This window comes from Triturus cristatus, chromosome 6 (genome assembly GCF_964204655.1).
Source record: "Triturus cristatus chromosome 6, aTriCri1.1, whole genome shotgun sequence".
In the NCBI taxonomy this organism is placed as follows: Eukaryota; Metazoa; Chordata; class Amphibia; order Caudata; family Salamandridae; genus Triturus; species Triturus cristatus.
Window position 1 is genome coordinate 955,196,787 of NC_140589.1, and position 17,478 is coordinate 955,214,264.

Sequence of the window (17,478 nt, forward strand, 5' to 3'; positions counted from 1 at the left end):
AAAAGCCTAACTTGCAAAGATACTGCCTGGGCATGTGGTGCTGCTTAAACAACAACACCCAGGCAGCAATTCCAGACTTCTGCTTGAGACTTCTCTGTGGAGGGTATTACGAGTGAAAGGACCGCGAAAAAGGGCAATGAGACTGTGGCACATAATGTGTAATTTTTCAGAACATTCGAAGGTAATTATGTACCAGATAATGATGATGGGTCAGTTGTGAGTGAGTCAGGATCACTTTTTGTTGACTGATGAAAAACCAAATAGCACAAAGAGGACTAGTGGAATCCATGCCTAAGCCATCTAATCTAGACTGACAGTGGAAGAGCGACTAAAAAAGTCTGGATCGTGTTTTCCTCTCCAACATGGTTATCATGGTTTCGTCTTGTGACATGACTTGTCAAAAATAAATAGGCTGCCTGGGTCTCTTGAGGTACTTTTGTAGCACACTGTGTTCTAGTACAAGTGCAGGCTGATTTCCGTCTGGTGTGCCAAGCAAGCTAGGCCCAACACAGCAACCTTGTCTCTGTAGCCACACATTCTTAGTTGCTTGTGGAAATTCACTTACTTTTTTAAAATTATTTTTGTATCAGATTCTACCTTATTTGTCTTCTTCCTTCAGTGACTGAAGCAACATCTTTCAAAACTGTAAATGCCAATGTATGTTTCTGTAGAGATGCTCCACTTGCCTTTCTGCAGCCAATCAGGTAGCAGACAAACTGATGCCATTTCCTTTTTAATGTTCTCAGATGTTAACATTGTTGGAAAAGAGACCTTACATGTATGATCCACAGAAGCTGTCAGAAGGTTTTCTCTTTACAATGGAAATTGAAGAATCCATTACTGTGTGGAGGTCATTTCAGGCTAACCCTTACTTGAAGTTGTTACTTGATCAGCACTTAACCCGGTCTGTAAGTCTATTAGCCACATCAATAACAAAACTGAGAATGTTTACCGCATTAGGATTTGCTTCTTGCCCTCCTCAGGAAATGCATGAAGATCTACTTTACTGCAGCAAGAGTACGTACATTCAACCATGTCCGTTTTTTCATATATTAAATGTGGCCTGTCCTTCATGGAAGGCAGGACTGCAAGCCAAATCAGCCCAGTCAAAAAAGTTTAAAATAGCTCTCCACTGTTGGAGTCTCATAGTAGAGGAAAACCTTTGGGGAAAGTAGTTTTGTCATGAGAAACTCTTCTACTCTGCTTGCAGCATCCTAGCCTACAGTCTACCAGGTTAATGCTAGAGTAGCTTAATGGTCAGTTCACCCCAGCCTCCATGGTGTGTCAACCTTTTTTATCCTGTTCCTATTGGCTTCAGGGGAAACTTGTTCTGACATGCCTGTACTATACTAAGATACTGTGAGAGAGTAGGTTGTTGTTTTGGGGGGGGGGGGGGGGGCGGTGGATGTCCTTGTCAAGCAACATTCACAATCCTTGTCAGAGTGAACCACAAAAAGCCACTAAATAACCCTGTGCTTAACACTCTAGTAGCTAGGCACAAAAGCGTTCAGGCTTAACTTAAAGACAATGTGTTAAGTATTTATGCAGCATACAAACAGTAATAAAGTAGAAAGAGAATGCAAGAAAAATCCCACACCAATTTAGAAAAATAGAGTACATTTTAATAATGTGTTTGACTCCAAAACAACAAACATCCAATCACTAGAACCGGAGTTATGAATTTTTGAAGTTTCAGGTGAATAATAGCAGCAACTGTGGACATCTAGTTGTGCGAGACCGAGGAAAAGTTGAAAGTTATGGCCGACCGCAATAGGCATGGTTCATGCACGAAGTTGACTTTGCCCAGTCTCTGATTACCTCCAAATGTAGAAGAGACTTTTAAGAAAAAGGCCTGAGAAGATAATGTTCAGTGGGGCATAGCAGCCGACTATGTCCCAGGAGGAGAGGTTATTGGGGAGCTGCTAGATGAAGTTGCAGTAAAGATTTCTATGTTCAAACTTAGTATCTTTTTTAGAAGTCAAAAAGCTCCAGTGGCAAGAAGCTGTAGCCGACAGGGCCACCACGAGGCCGCATACCCCTTTTGCGTGAACCTGCTGAACAGGATTCGACACTGCAGAGTATAACGTAGCGGGAGCTGCTGCGAAGTCAGGCTGACCGCTGATGCACCTTTTGCGGCTCTGCGAGCAGGTGCACCCCAGTCTCCTCATTTCTCTGAGTTCTTTTTGGCAGAAAATTGTCCCAATGTTCAGAATTGAGCTATCGGGGCACCTTTATCAACACTTCCAAGGGTCCAGAACTGTCGGGTCACCACTTGAGAAGTCTAGAGTCACTCAGTTTGGGCCCAGGTGTGGGTTCAAGATGGTTGATGCCTTTTCTGTCCCTGAGCTTTTGATCAGGAGGTCAGCCAACTTGCCCCTGGAATCATTCTGGAAGTCTTGCGTTTAATCTGATGAGCAGGTCTGATGCAAATAGGAAGTCTTTTGAGTTCCCAAGGCAGGGTTCAGGTACCAGGGCAATCCTCTTGGTGCAGCAGGACAGTACTCTAAAGTACACAGCAGCCACAGGCACCAGAGCAGTCCTCAAAGTTCTTCTGCAAGTGTGAACCATTTCGCAGACCCACCTCAGGGGGTATTGCTTTGGTGTCATTCTAAGGTAAGGAATCTGCAGCTAGAAGTCTTTATCAGATGAACAAGTTACTTACCTCTAGTAATGCCTTATCTGGTATGGACTCTGTCTAGCCGCAGATTCCTTAACAACTCTCCCGACCCCCTTGCTTCTGCAAACATGTTTTTTCTGCCTATGTCTTTGTAGGTCCTTATTATCAGCACACTGGTCCATCAGCCTTCTGATGTGGCTCTGTTTCTGGCGTGGAATTTTCATGCAAAGAAAATGATGCCAGCATGCTGGAGTGGTGCCTATATAGGCACTACACATGTCACCTCTGGTGTTGCCGATGGAAAACAGTTTGACGCCACCTACCTGCTTGTGGAGGTACTGCTCAAGATTTTGCTGATCTAGTCTGATTCCTGGATAATATTCTAAGGTAAGGAATCTATGACTAGATTGTCTCCAGGTAATGTGTTAACAAAGGTAAGTAACTTGTTCATTATTCCCTCTCCTACCTGTCGCAAAAACCTGGTCTCCTCTCACCCATCCCCCCACTATCATCTGTGTCTTCTTTCATTCTCCTCTCCCATTCTGATGTGCCCTCTGCTCTGCCAGCACCACAAAAACAGACTCTCTGAGAAACCAGCTAATGCAGCCTGGTATTCCTTTATGATGTAGCAACCATGCGATATCTGCTTTTGTTCATCACGGTTGTATGCCATGTCAGGGAATTACCAGATTTAGAATTTGGTGTTCATGCTGGTGGCTCTCAGTGAGAGCCATATAAAACATATAGCATCAAAGATAGGTAACAGTGAATTATGTGGATGTTTTTCACTGTTTGAGAACCAAAATCATCTACCACTGCATCCAACTGCTAGGCAGAGGCAAAGGAGTAACTGGGGAGCCGTACATAACAATGCCTTTTCTCCCTGTCTGAAATAAAAAACAATACCTTACCTGCTGTCAATACCTATCCCCCTCACCACCTTTCATGCTTTTCTTACCCCTCCTGCAGCTGTGCTTTCAGCTTTCAGTCAAAGCAGACAAGCAGTGTTGCGCTGACAGGGTCTCTGAGAGCCCTGCCTGCCTAGCCTGGAAGGTCTTTGACACCACAACAGTGGGTAATGAATTTTGTTATCAACTGTTGCTATGTCAAAGCAGTGAGTTATCAGTTTTTGAAACTTAAATAGACGAAAAAGGCTCTCTGTGAGAGCCATGCATAACAAACCTTTAATCTTCTTTAAGTAAATCCTCAATTTCCCTTTAGACAATTATGGTCTGAAAGATTAATGTAAGAATTTAAGTATCCCTGGACATTTAAATAACGTAATCCTTGATGTAAATGGCCCAGTTCTGGCACCAGTGTTTTAGTGGGGAGTCTTAAGAAGCCAGCTATGGATTTTTACCAATTTCATCGTATCAGTGTATAGTTTGTTTTTGTTATTGTGGGACTTAAGAACCTTACTATTGGGCCCTTTTTTTGCATGTATGTCAAATTCAACTGGCATATGCTAATTAAATAAGCAATACCCTAACGGTAACCTTCAGCAATGCTAACTTGAGCTCTGATGCCTTCATGGCTTAGGAGCGGTTTACAAAAATGAATGTATTTTGTTAATGCTGTGATCTGGAGCTAGAGTTGTGCACAAATTTGAAAATACGAACCTGAAAATGTGGACTCTTGTGTCCCTTTTTCCCAGGTTATCTTTCCTCAGTTCACAATATTTTAGGAAATTTGGTTTAGGTGGAAAAGAGGGTAGTTGCATCATCGTGTTCAACCAGTCAGGTCCACCTTCAGACTGTTCGGTAGGAATGAGTAGGAACCAGCTGAATAGAAATCAAGCCTGTTCCCTTTGTTCCCGTTTAACGTTGTGGTTCTCTTGCCTCTTTAGGTGAATCAATTGGATCATGTTTGAAATCTAAAGATGGAGGTACGAACCTGGGCTACATTCAGATCAGCCCACAGGCTGCTACAGATGGATCTGTTACTGTTACATATCTGAATGGTGACAAGTGCACAGAAAATCAGCGTTATTCCACACGTATCATCTTTCAGTGTGATCGCACACCGGTAGGTTTTCAGGGTCCCAGCATCCTTATTTGTCGTTTGGCAGGTTGAACATTTCTTTGCTGTGTTCAGGGCTTGCTTGTCACTAATGGGCTACATTGCCGTGCTTAAAACTTGCTAGTTATGGGGCTCCTCTGAAAGCTTTCAGCTGTGTGATTTTGGACAACACAATCAGTTGACTGAACAGACTCTCAAGTCTGTAAAAACAAGTTATAACCAGGGCTTGAAAAATTCGCTCGCTCGCATTTGTGAGCCAGAATTAATAAGGCGAGCTATTTTTAGGTCCTACTCACCCTTTCTGGGAAGTAGGAAGGAAGACTGACTTTTGACCTCTGTCTCTGAAAGTAGAGCAAATGTGACAAAATAGCAAGATTTAAAAGCATCTTTATTGTTCACAAAGTGAATGAGCAATAAAAATGCCTTTAAATCTTGCTAACTTGTCACATTTGCTCACAGAGGTCAAGTGCAATACAGTTAGGTCGAGTTGATTTTAGAAGTTACTGGACCTTCAGGTCTAGTAAGAATTTATGGATTTTTCAAGCCCTGATTACTGATGTTTCGATGTACTGTAAGTATAAGACGTAACGAATATTACACAATTCAACAAATACTGGACGATGAAAAACTGAATTGGTCTTGCCTGCATATCCTGTTGTTTAAATACAATTTTCATCAATAACGTCTTAACTCGCTTAACTGTCTCCTCAGCTTAATACTTGAGTGGCATGTGTATGAAAGGTTACCTGTGCAACAACTTGTCCTCTCCTTGATGTCTTGATTTAGGGGTAAAAACATGCTGTTCGATGCATATGAGCTGCAGAATTCATACTACTGCATAGATCGTCATCTGGTGTTGGGCTCGGATGCTTGCACCTTGTTGTTGTTTTGGAAGAAGTCTTTTGTAGTCACGAGATAGGTGACTCCTCCCTTGGGTGATAGTGGGCATGGGCATCGACTCCATCCTCAGATTGTTTTTTTCCACCATCTGGTTCGGATGTAACTTGCTGCGCTCTGGGTCCACGTCGTTCGATTCCCCTTCGACGTTCAAAAACGCTCTCAATGGTGTTTCGACCTCGAATCTCTCTCAGCGCGTTTCGAGTTCCGAAGACATTTTCGAGACCAGTCGTTGACGTGGGCCGTTGGGCCGATCGGCGCCATCATCCAGCATATGAAAAGGACTCCATTCAAAAAATGCAAGTGTGGGGCTAAATTCCCCAAACACAGATCTCCACGAGGTCTGCAACCTTTGTCTCTCGCCAGATCACGAGAGTTGACACTGCCAGGCCTGTCACTCTTTCAGGTCCAAGAAGACTATACGTGATCGCAGGGCTCGACGACTCGAAATGTCCAGGTCAACCGTTCCGGCACCGGAGAACATCTTCGAAGCAGGCTCCGATGATCTAGACACAGACGAACAACCCAACGTCTCCGAAGCCGAGGAATCCGGATCAGAAGACAAGATGATTACCCTAGGTCAACGGAGCGTGAGTGCTGACATCGATGCCCCTGCCCCTAAAAAACAAAAGGCTCCGGTAACACCTTCACCTTTGGGTCTCGGTCGGCACCCAGACAAAACTTCAGAAGCCCCGCCTGTCAGAGAAGTTGCACCAGAATCCCACGGAGGCAGAATGCTGCTAGCTCCCAATGCCCACCTCCCGGAACGCACTGTGAATACAATGGCTCCAGGCAGGGGGAAAGGGGAATGGGATAAAGAAGAGACACTCGAGCGTTTCTGGACTCCTTCTATTCTTGATGGAACTGTCTTGGAGTACCTAATGCACAGAGGGAGATATCACTTCAATCTTATTTACTCTAATTACCTGGCAGTCTCTGCTCTAAACATCTTTATTACCTCCCCTACCCAGATTCGCTGGTGTTAGGGCTCCTCCTCTGATTCAGCTGACTAACCACTGGTAGGTGTGATTCTCAACCTAATGCACAAAGGAGATATAAGTTTGATTATGTGGTCACCTATTCTACTCACTCCGTATTCTAACTGATCTACCTCCCTTTACCTCTTTTCTTACCTTGTGTTAGTCTGTCTGAATGACTATTTGGTTACAACTGCCAGAGAGGACTGCGTAGCAATTGGTAAGTTGATCTCAAAGTCTTTAGTGAGCCTTAGTTCTGGTCAAGGCGGTGCGAACAACTGGAAATATTTGGCTTCAAGAAGAAATCGCGCAAAAAGGGAAGTATAGGAAAACAAAGGGAGGAAAGAACAGGTAACTACGCCAGGGAAGAAGCCTGCGTGCGTGGGTCTTTTCTTCTGTCAGCAAAGTTTAATACATGAATTCAAGTCTTAATTGGAATCGTTCTTACTTGTTTCCTTTCTTGTTCGGTCTCAAGTTCTTGGCCTCCCTTAGCTCGACGATAATCCTATCGGAGCAGAGAGAGCCTCCATATACCTTCTGGAATCTTCTTTGGCTTCCTGATCTCCAGGAAGACTGTTGCGCTCTTCTGGAGTGAATCTTTGCCTCACTCGAAATTTCTCTGGAAAATAGTTTCACTGGGGGAATATAGGAATTATTTCCCCCACAATACCTTGACTCTGGACTCTTTCTTGCAAGGACAACTAATCCTTCTCAAGCGGACAGTAACCCAGCTAAAGGAACGTGACGCGCACTAGAATTTACTCATTTCCTGCAGAGCGCGCTAAAATGCCGCTTCCCTCACTGGAGTCAAATTGAAGTGCGCATTAGAACGCTCGTTGCCGACGCACGAAATCTCGTCTCTCACGAGATCTCGAACGTCAATCAGTCATGTGGATAGATTTTGGGGGAAACAAGCGGCCATCTTGAAACTGTGTGGCTAGACCTAATAGGCATTCATCCAGACATTGCAGCAGGAGGGCTTAACCATTACTCGAGATCTTTTCTCATTCCGATTAAAATTAGTAACGGCAATCGCCTTTTCCCTGACACCGCCTCCGGGCCTGGCTCCGAAGCATCCAAAGCCTTCAGGCAGCTCTGGATTGAGCCAGCCATAACATGGTGCCGAAAAACCATTTGTCGGCACCGAAGCATAAACCCAAGGTCATGTCGGTACCAGAATCTTCGGCACCGAAACCCAAGGTAGTTGACTCTTCAGCACCGAAACAAACTCAATCGAAGCCTTCGGATCTGAGAAAACAAACAAAACATTTGGGGTCGAAAACTCCACCTAGGCAAAAGCAGACAAAAACACTTCCTAAAGCTGAAGAAGACCAGCCAAAACACCACTCTGAGCCGAAGTCCTCGGCGCCGAAAAAAGACAGCGGATCCAAAGAACTTTTCCATCCATATCCACCGGATCCTAAGCAAAAAACACTCCATATTGACCCAATTACTGCGCATGTCTCCTCTATACTACCTAAAAAGAGGAAATTGGACACCTCAAACACCTGAGATACCCTCCAACAAAAAAGACTCATCCACCTCACCCATGAAGCCTTTCTCTCCACTTCCACAGCCTCTAAACACTATACCTTCTCCAGCACACTCTCCAGTGCCTGCTTTTTCACCACAAGAGGAGGATGAAGATATAAGGGGCGATGATGACATACACTCACCACATAATACAGATACTGATGATGACACCCACAGTATCCCACCTCAGGACCCTTGGGACAATTATGATGTCCCATATGTACCCGAGCCAGGTTCATATCCCTCCAGACGATAGTATAGGGTTTGCGCAACTAGTAAATAGAGCTGCATAATACCATTGGGTCCAACTCAATTCAGACCCTCTAGAGGAGGACTTTTTACTTGAGACATTCGCTCAGCCTCAAAAGACAACAAACCATCTCCCTATGCTCAAAGGGATGATTAAACATGCCCCTGATGTTTTTAAAGACCCTGTTGGAGCTAGGGTTCTTAATCCTAGAATTGAGAAAAAATACAAGCCAGCTCCAAGCGATCCAGCTTATATTAAAGGTCAACTCCCTCTGGATTCGTTGGTAGTAGCAAATGCCCGCTAAAGGGCAAATTCCCAAACTACAGGTGAGGCCCCTCCGCCAGACAAAGAATCTAAGTTACTGGACGCATCGGGTAAAAGAGTTGGGTCTCAGGCAGCAAACCTTTGGCGCATTGCAATTCACAAGCCTTACTAGCAAGATACGACAGGGCTCACTATGATAAGCTTGAAAAGCTCATTCAACACCTTCCAGACGAGCATAAGACCAAAGCAAATTACCTTATACAAGAGGGAAAGTTAATTACAAATACCTCAATAAAATGGGCAATTGCAGCAGCAGACACAGCATCCCGCACAATAAACACGTGTGTTATTATGTAGACATGCGTGGCTGCGCATATCTGGGTTTAAACAAGAGGTGCAGTCTACCATCCTCAATCAACCTTTAGATCTGGAACACTTGTTTGGGCCCACTGTGGACACATCTTTAGAAAAGATGAAAAAGGACACAGACAGCCAAATCCATGGGGACTCTACAAGCAACAACTGGTAGAGGTTCCTTTCGTCACTCCTTTGGCACAGACACTACCTCTTCCACATATAAAAGCCCCACCCAGACCTCCCCTAACAGAGGTTACTTTAGAGGGAATTACAGAGCCAACAACAACAGAAGGAGAGGGAGTGGTTCTAATACCCGCAACTCCCCCACCACAAAACAGTGACTTCCCTCCACTTCCCCCCGACCATTCCATTCCAGTCGGGGGAAGACTATCACAGTTCCTACCTGTGTGGAATTCCATCACCACAGACAGGTGGGTAAGACAAATTATCCAGTATGGTTACTGCCTGGAACTTATTGCTACTCCTCCCCCCCCCCCCCCCCCCCCCCCCCCCAACATACCGCCCAAACAGCGTCCCATGTTCATGGAACATCTAACACTTCTCAAATAGGAGGTTCTCTCCATGCTTCAAAAGCACGCAATAGAACCAGTTCCCCTAGAGCATCAGGGAACAGGGATGTACTCACTGTACTTTCTAATCCCCAAAAAGGATGGTACTCTCAGACCAATACTGGACCTCAGACCCCTCAATTTCTACATTCAGTCAGATCACTTTCACATGATCACTCTTCAGCAAGTCCTTCCACTGCTTCAGCAAGGCGACTTCCTTGTCACATGAGATCTCAAGGACGCCTACTTCCATATTCCCATATACCCTGCTCACAGGAAATATCTAAGGTTCACAGTGGACGGCCAACACTATCAGTTCAACGTCCTCCCATTTGGAGTAACAGCACCCAGGGTTTTCACAAAGTGTATGGCGGTAGTAGCCGCGCACTTACGAAGAGAGCGTATTCACATGTTTCCGTACCTGGATGACTGGCGGATAAAAGCCAAGTCACGCAGTCAGTGTGTACAGCACACTTACCAAACAATTCAGCTGCTACACAGTTTGGGGTTCACCATAAACCACACCAATTCCCACCTACAGCCCTCCTATCTACATCAGTATCTAGGGGCCACAATAAACAGTTCCAAAGCTCTGGCATACCACAATCCTGCCAGGATAGCCAGTATACAAACCCTCATCACAAGATTTCAACCCCAACACTCCCAGCTTGAGTGTTTATGCAGCTAATAGGAATGATGGCCTCTTGCATTTTCCTTGTCCCTCATGCAGGGCTTCAGATGCGCCCTTTACAAGAATGCTTAGCACGTCAGTGGAACCAGGGTCAAGGTCAAATTACAGATCTGGTGTTGGTAAACAGCCGCACGTATCGCTCTCTGCAGTGGTGGAACACACAAAACCTTTCCAAAGGGCGGCCGTTCCTAAAGCCAGTCCCACAGATAGTGCTAAAATCGGACGCATCCCTCACCGGCTCGGGAGCCCATCTCCTAAACCATACAGTCCAGGGCAGGTGGACCACTCAACAAAAAGTGCTCCCCATCAATCACCTAGAATTACTAGCACTTTTTCTAGTGCTAAAATCATTCCAACCACATCTCTTCAACAAAACTGTCCTAGTCCGGACGGACAACATGACAGCAATGTATTACATACAGAAACAAGGAGGAACACACTCTTTGCAGCTTTATCAACTAGCGCAAAACAAATGGAGATGGGCCAAACCGCAAAACATATATCTCCTAGCAGAACATCTTCCAGGAGTACACAATCACATTGCGGATCTACTCAGTCATCAGACACAGCAGATTCACAAATGGGATCTTCACTCACAGGTTCTTCAACCATTTTTCCAAATGTGGGGCCACCCAGACATAGATCTGTTCGCCACACAGGAAAACGCAAAATGCCCAACCTTCGCCGCTAGGTTTCCACACATGTTGTCCAAGGGCAATGCGATATGGATGAACTGGTCAGGCAGATTTGCGTACGCTTTTCTGTCACTCCCACTCATTCCCCTAGTAATACGCAAGCTCAGGCAACAGTCTCTCGATGATCCTAGTTGCTCCCACATGGGCACGCCAACTATGGTTCACCACCCTTCTCGAACTCTGTGGTTCCACACCAAAAACTGCATCTCACCCCGAAACTACTAACACAGAACCAAAACAGCAATTTAAAAGGCTAGAAAGGATCTGGAGAAAAGATTTCTCACCCAGCAAAAAACACGAATATAGGATATCCATCTGCTTGTACAAGGCAGAAATAAAGAAAGCCCAGGCTACCTACTAGATTGCTTCCACGGAGAACTCCGCGCGGGAGACTTTCCTCATAGCTAAAAAGTTACTTAAAGTCGTCGACCCCCCCCCCCCCTCCCCCCAATTAGTGGCAAAATGGATGAGCCTATCTCATCTAAAACTTAAAACTTAACGGTGAAAGAACCGAACTGCTGCTATTAGGCAACCACCTAAAATGTTTAAGTCAAACAGCATGTGGCCATCTTGGATGGGCCCAGCACCTTCCCCTAAAACTGAGATCAAGAATCTTGACTTTTGGTTAGACCAAGAACTATCATTTAAAACACAAGCCAGGAAGACGGTAGCAGCTTGCTACGGGCTGTTAAAAATGCTACGCAAGGTGCTCCCCCTCCTACCCAACCAAGCCAAAAAACTGCTGGTCCAAGCTCTAATTTTGTCCCGAATAGACTATGACAATGCCATCTACTTAGGCGCCCCCAGCACAGCAGTCATGAAACTACAGATCGTACAGAACTCTGCCGCAAGGCTTCTCACTAAGACCCCCAATTGGTGCTCAGCAAGACCTTCTTTGCGTGCCCTCCATTGGCTCCCGGTGCAGGAAAGGATCCATTTCAAAGCCCTGTGTGTAGCTCATAAGTTTTTGAGAGAAATTGGACCACCTATTATCAAAAATCTGATCCGCCCTTTCAGAGCCAACAGAAGACTACGCTCAGATGAGCTCCACTTAGCAGTAACACCTAAGATTAAGAAAGCCTGAAGCGGGGGATGGCTCTTTGCCTACAATGCTGGTAAACTCTGGAATGCCCTCCCCCTGAACCTCCGGCAAGAACCTAACCATCTCACGTTTCGAAAAAATACTTAAAGACCTGGCTCTTCCTGTAGAGGCGTGCTCCCTCTTGGTTACTGCTACAGTGCTGGGATGCCTCCGGGTAACCATGCGCTTTATAAGAACCCTTTTCATTTCATTTCATGGAGAGATAAGACACCCCGATCCAGGTCAGCTGAATCTGGCTCCTGAAGTCCTAGATTTCGGTTACCTTATCCTTCCACCAGACTGTATGAAAATCAAAGAAGCCAGATGCCCTACTACTAGAGCCTGTTATGCAGCTAAATGGAAAAGATTAATCATTTACTGCAATAATAATAAAACCGATCCACTGGATGCTTCAATCCAGAACATCATTTGCTATTTGCTGCATTTACAAAGATGTAATCTGGCATATTCATTCATAAGATAACATCTAGCTGCTCTTGCTGCCTACTTGCAAAACCGACAACACCTGTCACTTTTTAGAGTACCTGCAATCAAAGCCTTTATGGAAGGCCTTAAAAGAAAAATTCCTCCCAGACATTGTCCTTACCAGGCTCATGGGTCCCCCATTTGAACCTCTACACAAATGTGAGCTGCTGTTCCTTACATGGAAAGTAGCTTTCCTAGTTGCAATCACCTCTCTCAGGAGAGTAAGTGAGATCCAGGCTTTAACCATACAGGAACCATTTTTACAAATACATCGTAACAAGGTGGTTCTTAGAACAAATCCAAAATTCCTTCCCAGAGTAATCTCTGCTTTTCATCTTAACCAATCCATAGTCACCAGTGTTTTTCCAAAACCCAGACTCTGTAACAGAGAGAGCTCTTCACACACTTGACGTCAAGAGCTCTACTTTATTATATTGACAGGACTAAGCCTTTTAGAAAGATAAAATTATTCGTAGCTTTCTCATCACTTCATAAAGGACACCTCATCTCCAAAGCTGGATTTGCTAGGTGGATAGTCAAATGCATTCAGATATGCTACCATAAGGCTAAATGCACATTAACAATTCCCCCTAGAGCGCACTCAACACGCAAACTAGGAGCTTCCATGGCATTCTTAGGCAACATTCCCTTAGATGACATCTGTAAGGCAGCAACATGGTCTACAACACACACCTTCACCAAACACTATTGTGTTGACGTGCAGGCAAAGCAACAGGCTCCTGTAGGCCAAGGTGTTCTTAAGACACTATTTCGATCCACTGCAACGGATACAGGTGGCCACCGATAGGGGAGACACTGCTGTACAGTCTATGCAGTAGTATGAATTCTGCAGCTCATATGCCTCGAACGGAAAATTCTACTTACCAGTATGCATCTGTTTTTGGCATGTAGAGCTGCAGAATATCATACGCCCACCCGCCTCCCCGGAACCTGTATCTGTTCCAGTATTATCTTAATTAGATACATTCACATGGACATCTCTTCTGTTTGTTACTCCATTTCCCTTAATGGCGAAAACCAATCTGAGGATGGAGTTGATGCCCATGCGCACTATCACCCAAGGGAGGAGTCCCTTACCTTGTGACTACAAAAGACTTCTTCCAAGACAACAAGGTGCAAGCATCCAAGCCCAACACCAGATGGCGAGTTATGCTGTAGAATGAATCTCTGCAGCTCTACATGCCAAGAACAGATGCATACTGGTAAGTAGCATTTTCCTTAAAAATGTACCATTAATCATGGCCAAGGCGCTGTAGTAACAGAGAAGGTTACTATTCCATAAGTGGATTATGTTTACAGTTGTATGTAGAAAGGTATAAAATACACATGATGGCCCATCTCCTGTGGCCTTGGGTCTTAAATCATGGTATTAACCCAGGCAATGTCAAGGAAGGCTTTGTTACGTTGTCCAGTCTGCCTAATGTCTTCTCTAACAAGTTATTTTCAGCTTTCAATCATTGCTTATAAGTGTAGAAGAACGTAGCCCCACTCCTTCCAATTGTCAAAGCTTTGCTCCTTCCTGGGTAGTTTGAGAGACTTTGGCAATATCACTGTTTGGTACTCTCACTTTCTTTTTGTGTTCCCAACTACATATGCACAATAGCTTGCAAAGGTTAACCAAGGTTTCCTTTACTTTCCATGACTCTCCATTGATACCTGTGGTGGAACCCTTCCTGCTTCCTTTAGGATGTGGTTTTGATACAGTGTAATACTGGAGTGATCATGCATAGAGAGAGTTCTATATCCAGGTACAGAGATTTATTAAAAAAGTTCCTGCGCTCTTGGTTGTCGTGTTATGAGCCCCAAACAATATTCTTATTTGGAACCAGAAACAGTCCAATGTAAGTCTGTGGTAATCTCTTGTGAGCAAGCTTAAATGGTCCCAAGCTTTGCAGGTTTCTGCATTGTTTGCCACTAGCTTCACAGTCAACAGATGGATACATTGCACAAGGTACTAGCCAGATCCGTCACAACAGTCTGTTGGGTTGGGTGGTACCGGAGTCTGTTTTGATATAGATTTTGGCCATAAGGTCTTTTCGAGTCCACCAACTTTGTGTGGGAATTGCGATCTTTTAGGCATAGTGATAGTCACAGAATCCTAAACTTTTCTCTGTGACCATACCTTAACTCTTGTTTAAGTTTTGGAGGTGCTGGAGAGCTAATAAGAGCCAGTATGTTAAAATTTGGCCTGATCTTTGGAATGGGTCTATTGTGGTTAAACAAAAATTGATAGCTTGAGAGGCCTTGGTAGGTCGGTTGCCAACAGTTGACTGTACAGATGAAACTACAAAGGCTGATATTTCAAATTATGGTGGAAAATGTTTTACTTTTTGATAGTTACCTCTCTTTGAGACCGAGTCAAAGTAAAAGAGGACAAAACCCCATACTTCTAAAAAACTAAAAAGTATCTAGTTAAAATTCTAACATGGTGCTAGCATTACACCTTCAAAGTCTCCCCTAACATAGACCACAGGAGACATCAGGGGTCTCTGGTGGTCACTTCAACAGCCCATTAAGAGGGGATCTCAGATCCTGTCCAGTGCAGCTAAGAAAGGTTGAAGATCTGTGGAACCGGTTTTGTGACTTGCTGATGGAGAAGTCAATAGGTTAATTTCTCCTTAGTTACCAACATGCTCTGTCAATAGTCTTTTAGATTGTTACCGGGCCACTGCAGCTGGTAATCCAGACATGCTTCTTGGCACAGAAGAGCTTTCAAGGAGGTTTCTTCTTATTCATAGTCTGTGAGATTGATGGGAACAGCAAAACAAAGGTGTTTGATATATTACCACACATTATGGAAAAGGTTATCATCAATTTACATCATACTCTTCATAATAGTCAGTGTGATTCATCAGCAAGGATATACCCTCAAGTCTAATGATGGTCCATTCATCTAGATCTCTGACAAGTGGTGGCTCAGTTGAGGCACATGCACACTGTGTGAATCTGCCTCACACTGTCATTCTGGACTTTGCATATTCTCAACCTGTGGAATCTGCTCAGTTAACCATTATAATCAGTAAGAAATCCCAAGATAAATTGGATATGAGATTCTACACAATAGCACACATTTTATGATCACTGCTAGGCATTCCCAGGGGCTAAAGGATTACCCTGATGGTGGAATTGATGGCTTGGCATGTGGCGGGCCTCCAGACACTTGGTGATTTATACAGTGAAAGCGCATTCCTTTCATACAAGACACTAATGCAGGAAGAGAGGCTACCCCGTGGCACTTTATTAGTCACAGTTCATGGGTCGATATACTGCAAAATCTCACAAGAGCCGCAAATACACCTTACAATTCAATATCTTCATGTCATGGGTGCGAGGCGACATCTCATCCGTTGGTTTGCTGACTCACTCAGGGTACAGGCCGCTATGCTACTGACATTATTTTTACATCTATGGGAGAATGATTTTGCTCGACCCTGCACTACAAAGGAGTGGAACAGGATTCTAGCAAGCCCTATCTCCTCCCCAGAACTGCCAGGTTTCCATTGATATAGCTTTATATCATACTTGGGGCATACCTCACGCTGAAAAAATTGTTATTTCCTTAGAACCGATGCGGCCTGTCCCCGTTGCGATCAGGTGGACGTTGAGGTTCTACACATGTTGTGGTTATGTTCCTCATGTTATTTTCACTGGCGTGAGGTGACACACAATTGGTTCACTTGCACAGGTAGGCAGCTCACGTGTACAAGTGAGGTTTGCCTGGTGGGCCTTTATCCAAGGACTAGAAGCACAGAGCCACTAGACGTTTTCTGGACTTAAACTTTCTAGCGGCTAATCACCAGACCTTTGAAGTCCCGTGAGCTGCAGTCTGTAGAAGCTTGGTAATGCGCTATCCTCAATTGGGCCAGGGCAAAGGGAGTATCCCTCTGCAGGGAAGATAACTTAGGCCTCCGCAAATACCCCATTTCCTTTAACTGTAGTGCCATCCTGACTGAACTTCAAGCTTCCTTGCAAGCTGATAGGGAGACCAAATACCAGTTGACCCACTGCTTACATCTGAATAGGTCCACCTGCATAACACTTAAAGCTATGACCCGCACTGTCATTCCAAATATAGCAAATTGCATCTCTTATGTAACAATGAAGTTGACATGTTATTGAATACATTTGATGGCATTACCATGCAGTGGCATGGCCAAGATTGTAATTTACCAAGTGAACAAATTGGATGTATCATTGCAATTCCTTTTTTTCATTTTAAATTCTTTATTTGATTTTATACCAAGATAATATACATAACAACCACACCCGACACCCCCCCCCACAGACCTTTTCCCTTGAGATATAAAATTCATTCAGTTCTTAATTAAAGAAAAATGAAATCAGAAAGAAGAGAGATGACAAGTATCTTTCGCTGTGGACAACTCCACCATAGGCAACCCCACCTATATCAACTCGCCCAAGTATCCTCCCCAAAATCAGTAATGTTTTGTAGTTACCAGTTGCTAAAAGAAAGCCAAGCTCTCAACATTTTTTCCTGAACCTTCATGTTCTTTCGGGAGTAGATAGCCCTTTCTAGGTGATAAATCTAAATTAGGCGTGAAAACCATTGATGGAACACGGGGGGAAGGGTCAAGCCAAGCAGAAAGTCAAACCGATCCGATAGACATCCATAGCTATAAACATGAAAGGTTCAACATTGGATAAGACTAATTCATCCTGGACCCCTAAAAGAATCCACCTAGGAGACAGTGATATTTATCTATAAATTATTAACAAGAAAATCATTGATCCCAGATTTGAGACCATCTAACGCCGGACATGTTGCCAACAAGTGCACAAGATCTGCACCCTATTCCCTACATCTGGGGCAGCTCGTCCCGGAGGTGCCCCCGCCTCCCACCCCCCATCCAGCTATCTTGCAGGGTTTTACATAAAGGTTAAAACAAGTTTTAAAATGTTGGGCCTGTAGTCTGGCAGAAATAAGAAACCTCTAGGCACCCGTCGGTGCCCTTGCCAGGTCACTTGGTTAGGTGTTGATCATATCCACCCAGTTCTGACAA

At 44.4% G+C, this 17,478-nt stretch overlaps 1 protein-coding gene across 1 annotated transcript in view; it reads left to right on the top strand.

Moving 5' to 3' along the window:
- Positions 1–17,478, top strand: part of IGF2R (insulin like growth factor 2 receptor) — a 1,674,612-nt gene that overhangs the window by 818,176 nt on the left and 838,958 nt on the right. The window contains exon 25 of the mRNA XM_085611652.1: positions 4,464–4,642. Within this exon, the coding sequence (XP_085467778.1) occupies positions 4,464–4,642 (179 nt within the window). The remainder of the gene's footprint in view (positions 1–4,463; positions 4,643–17,478) is intronic.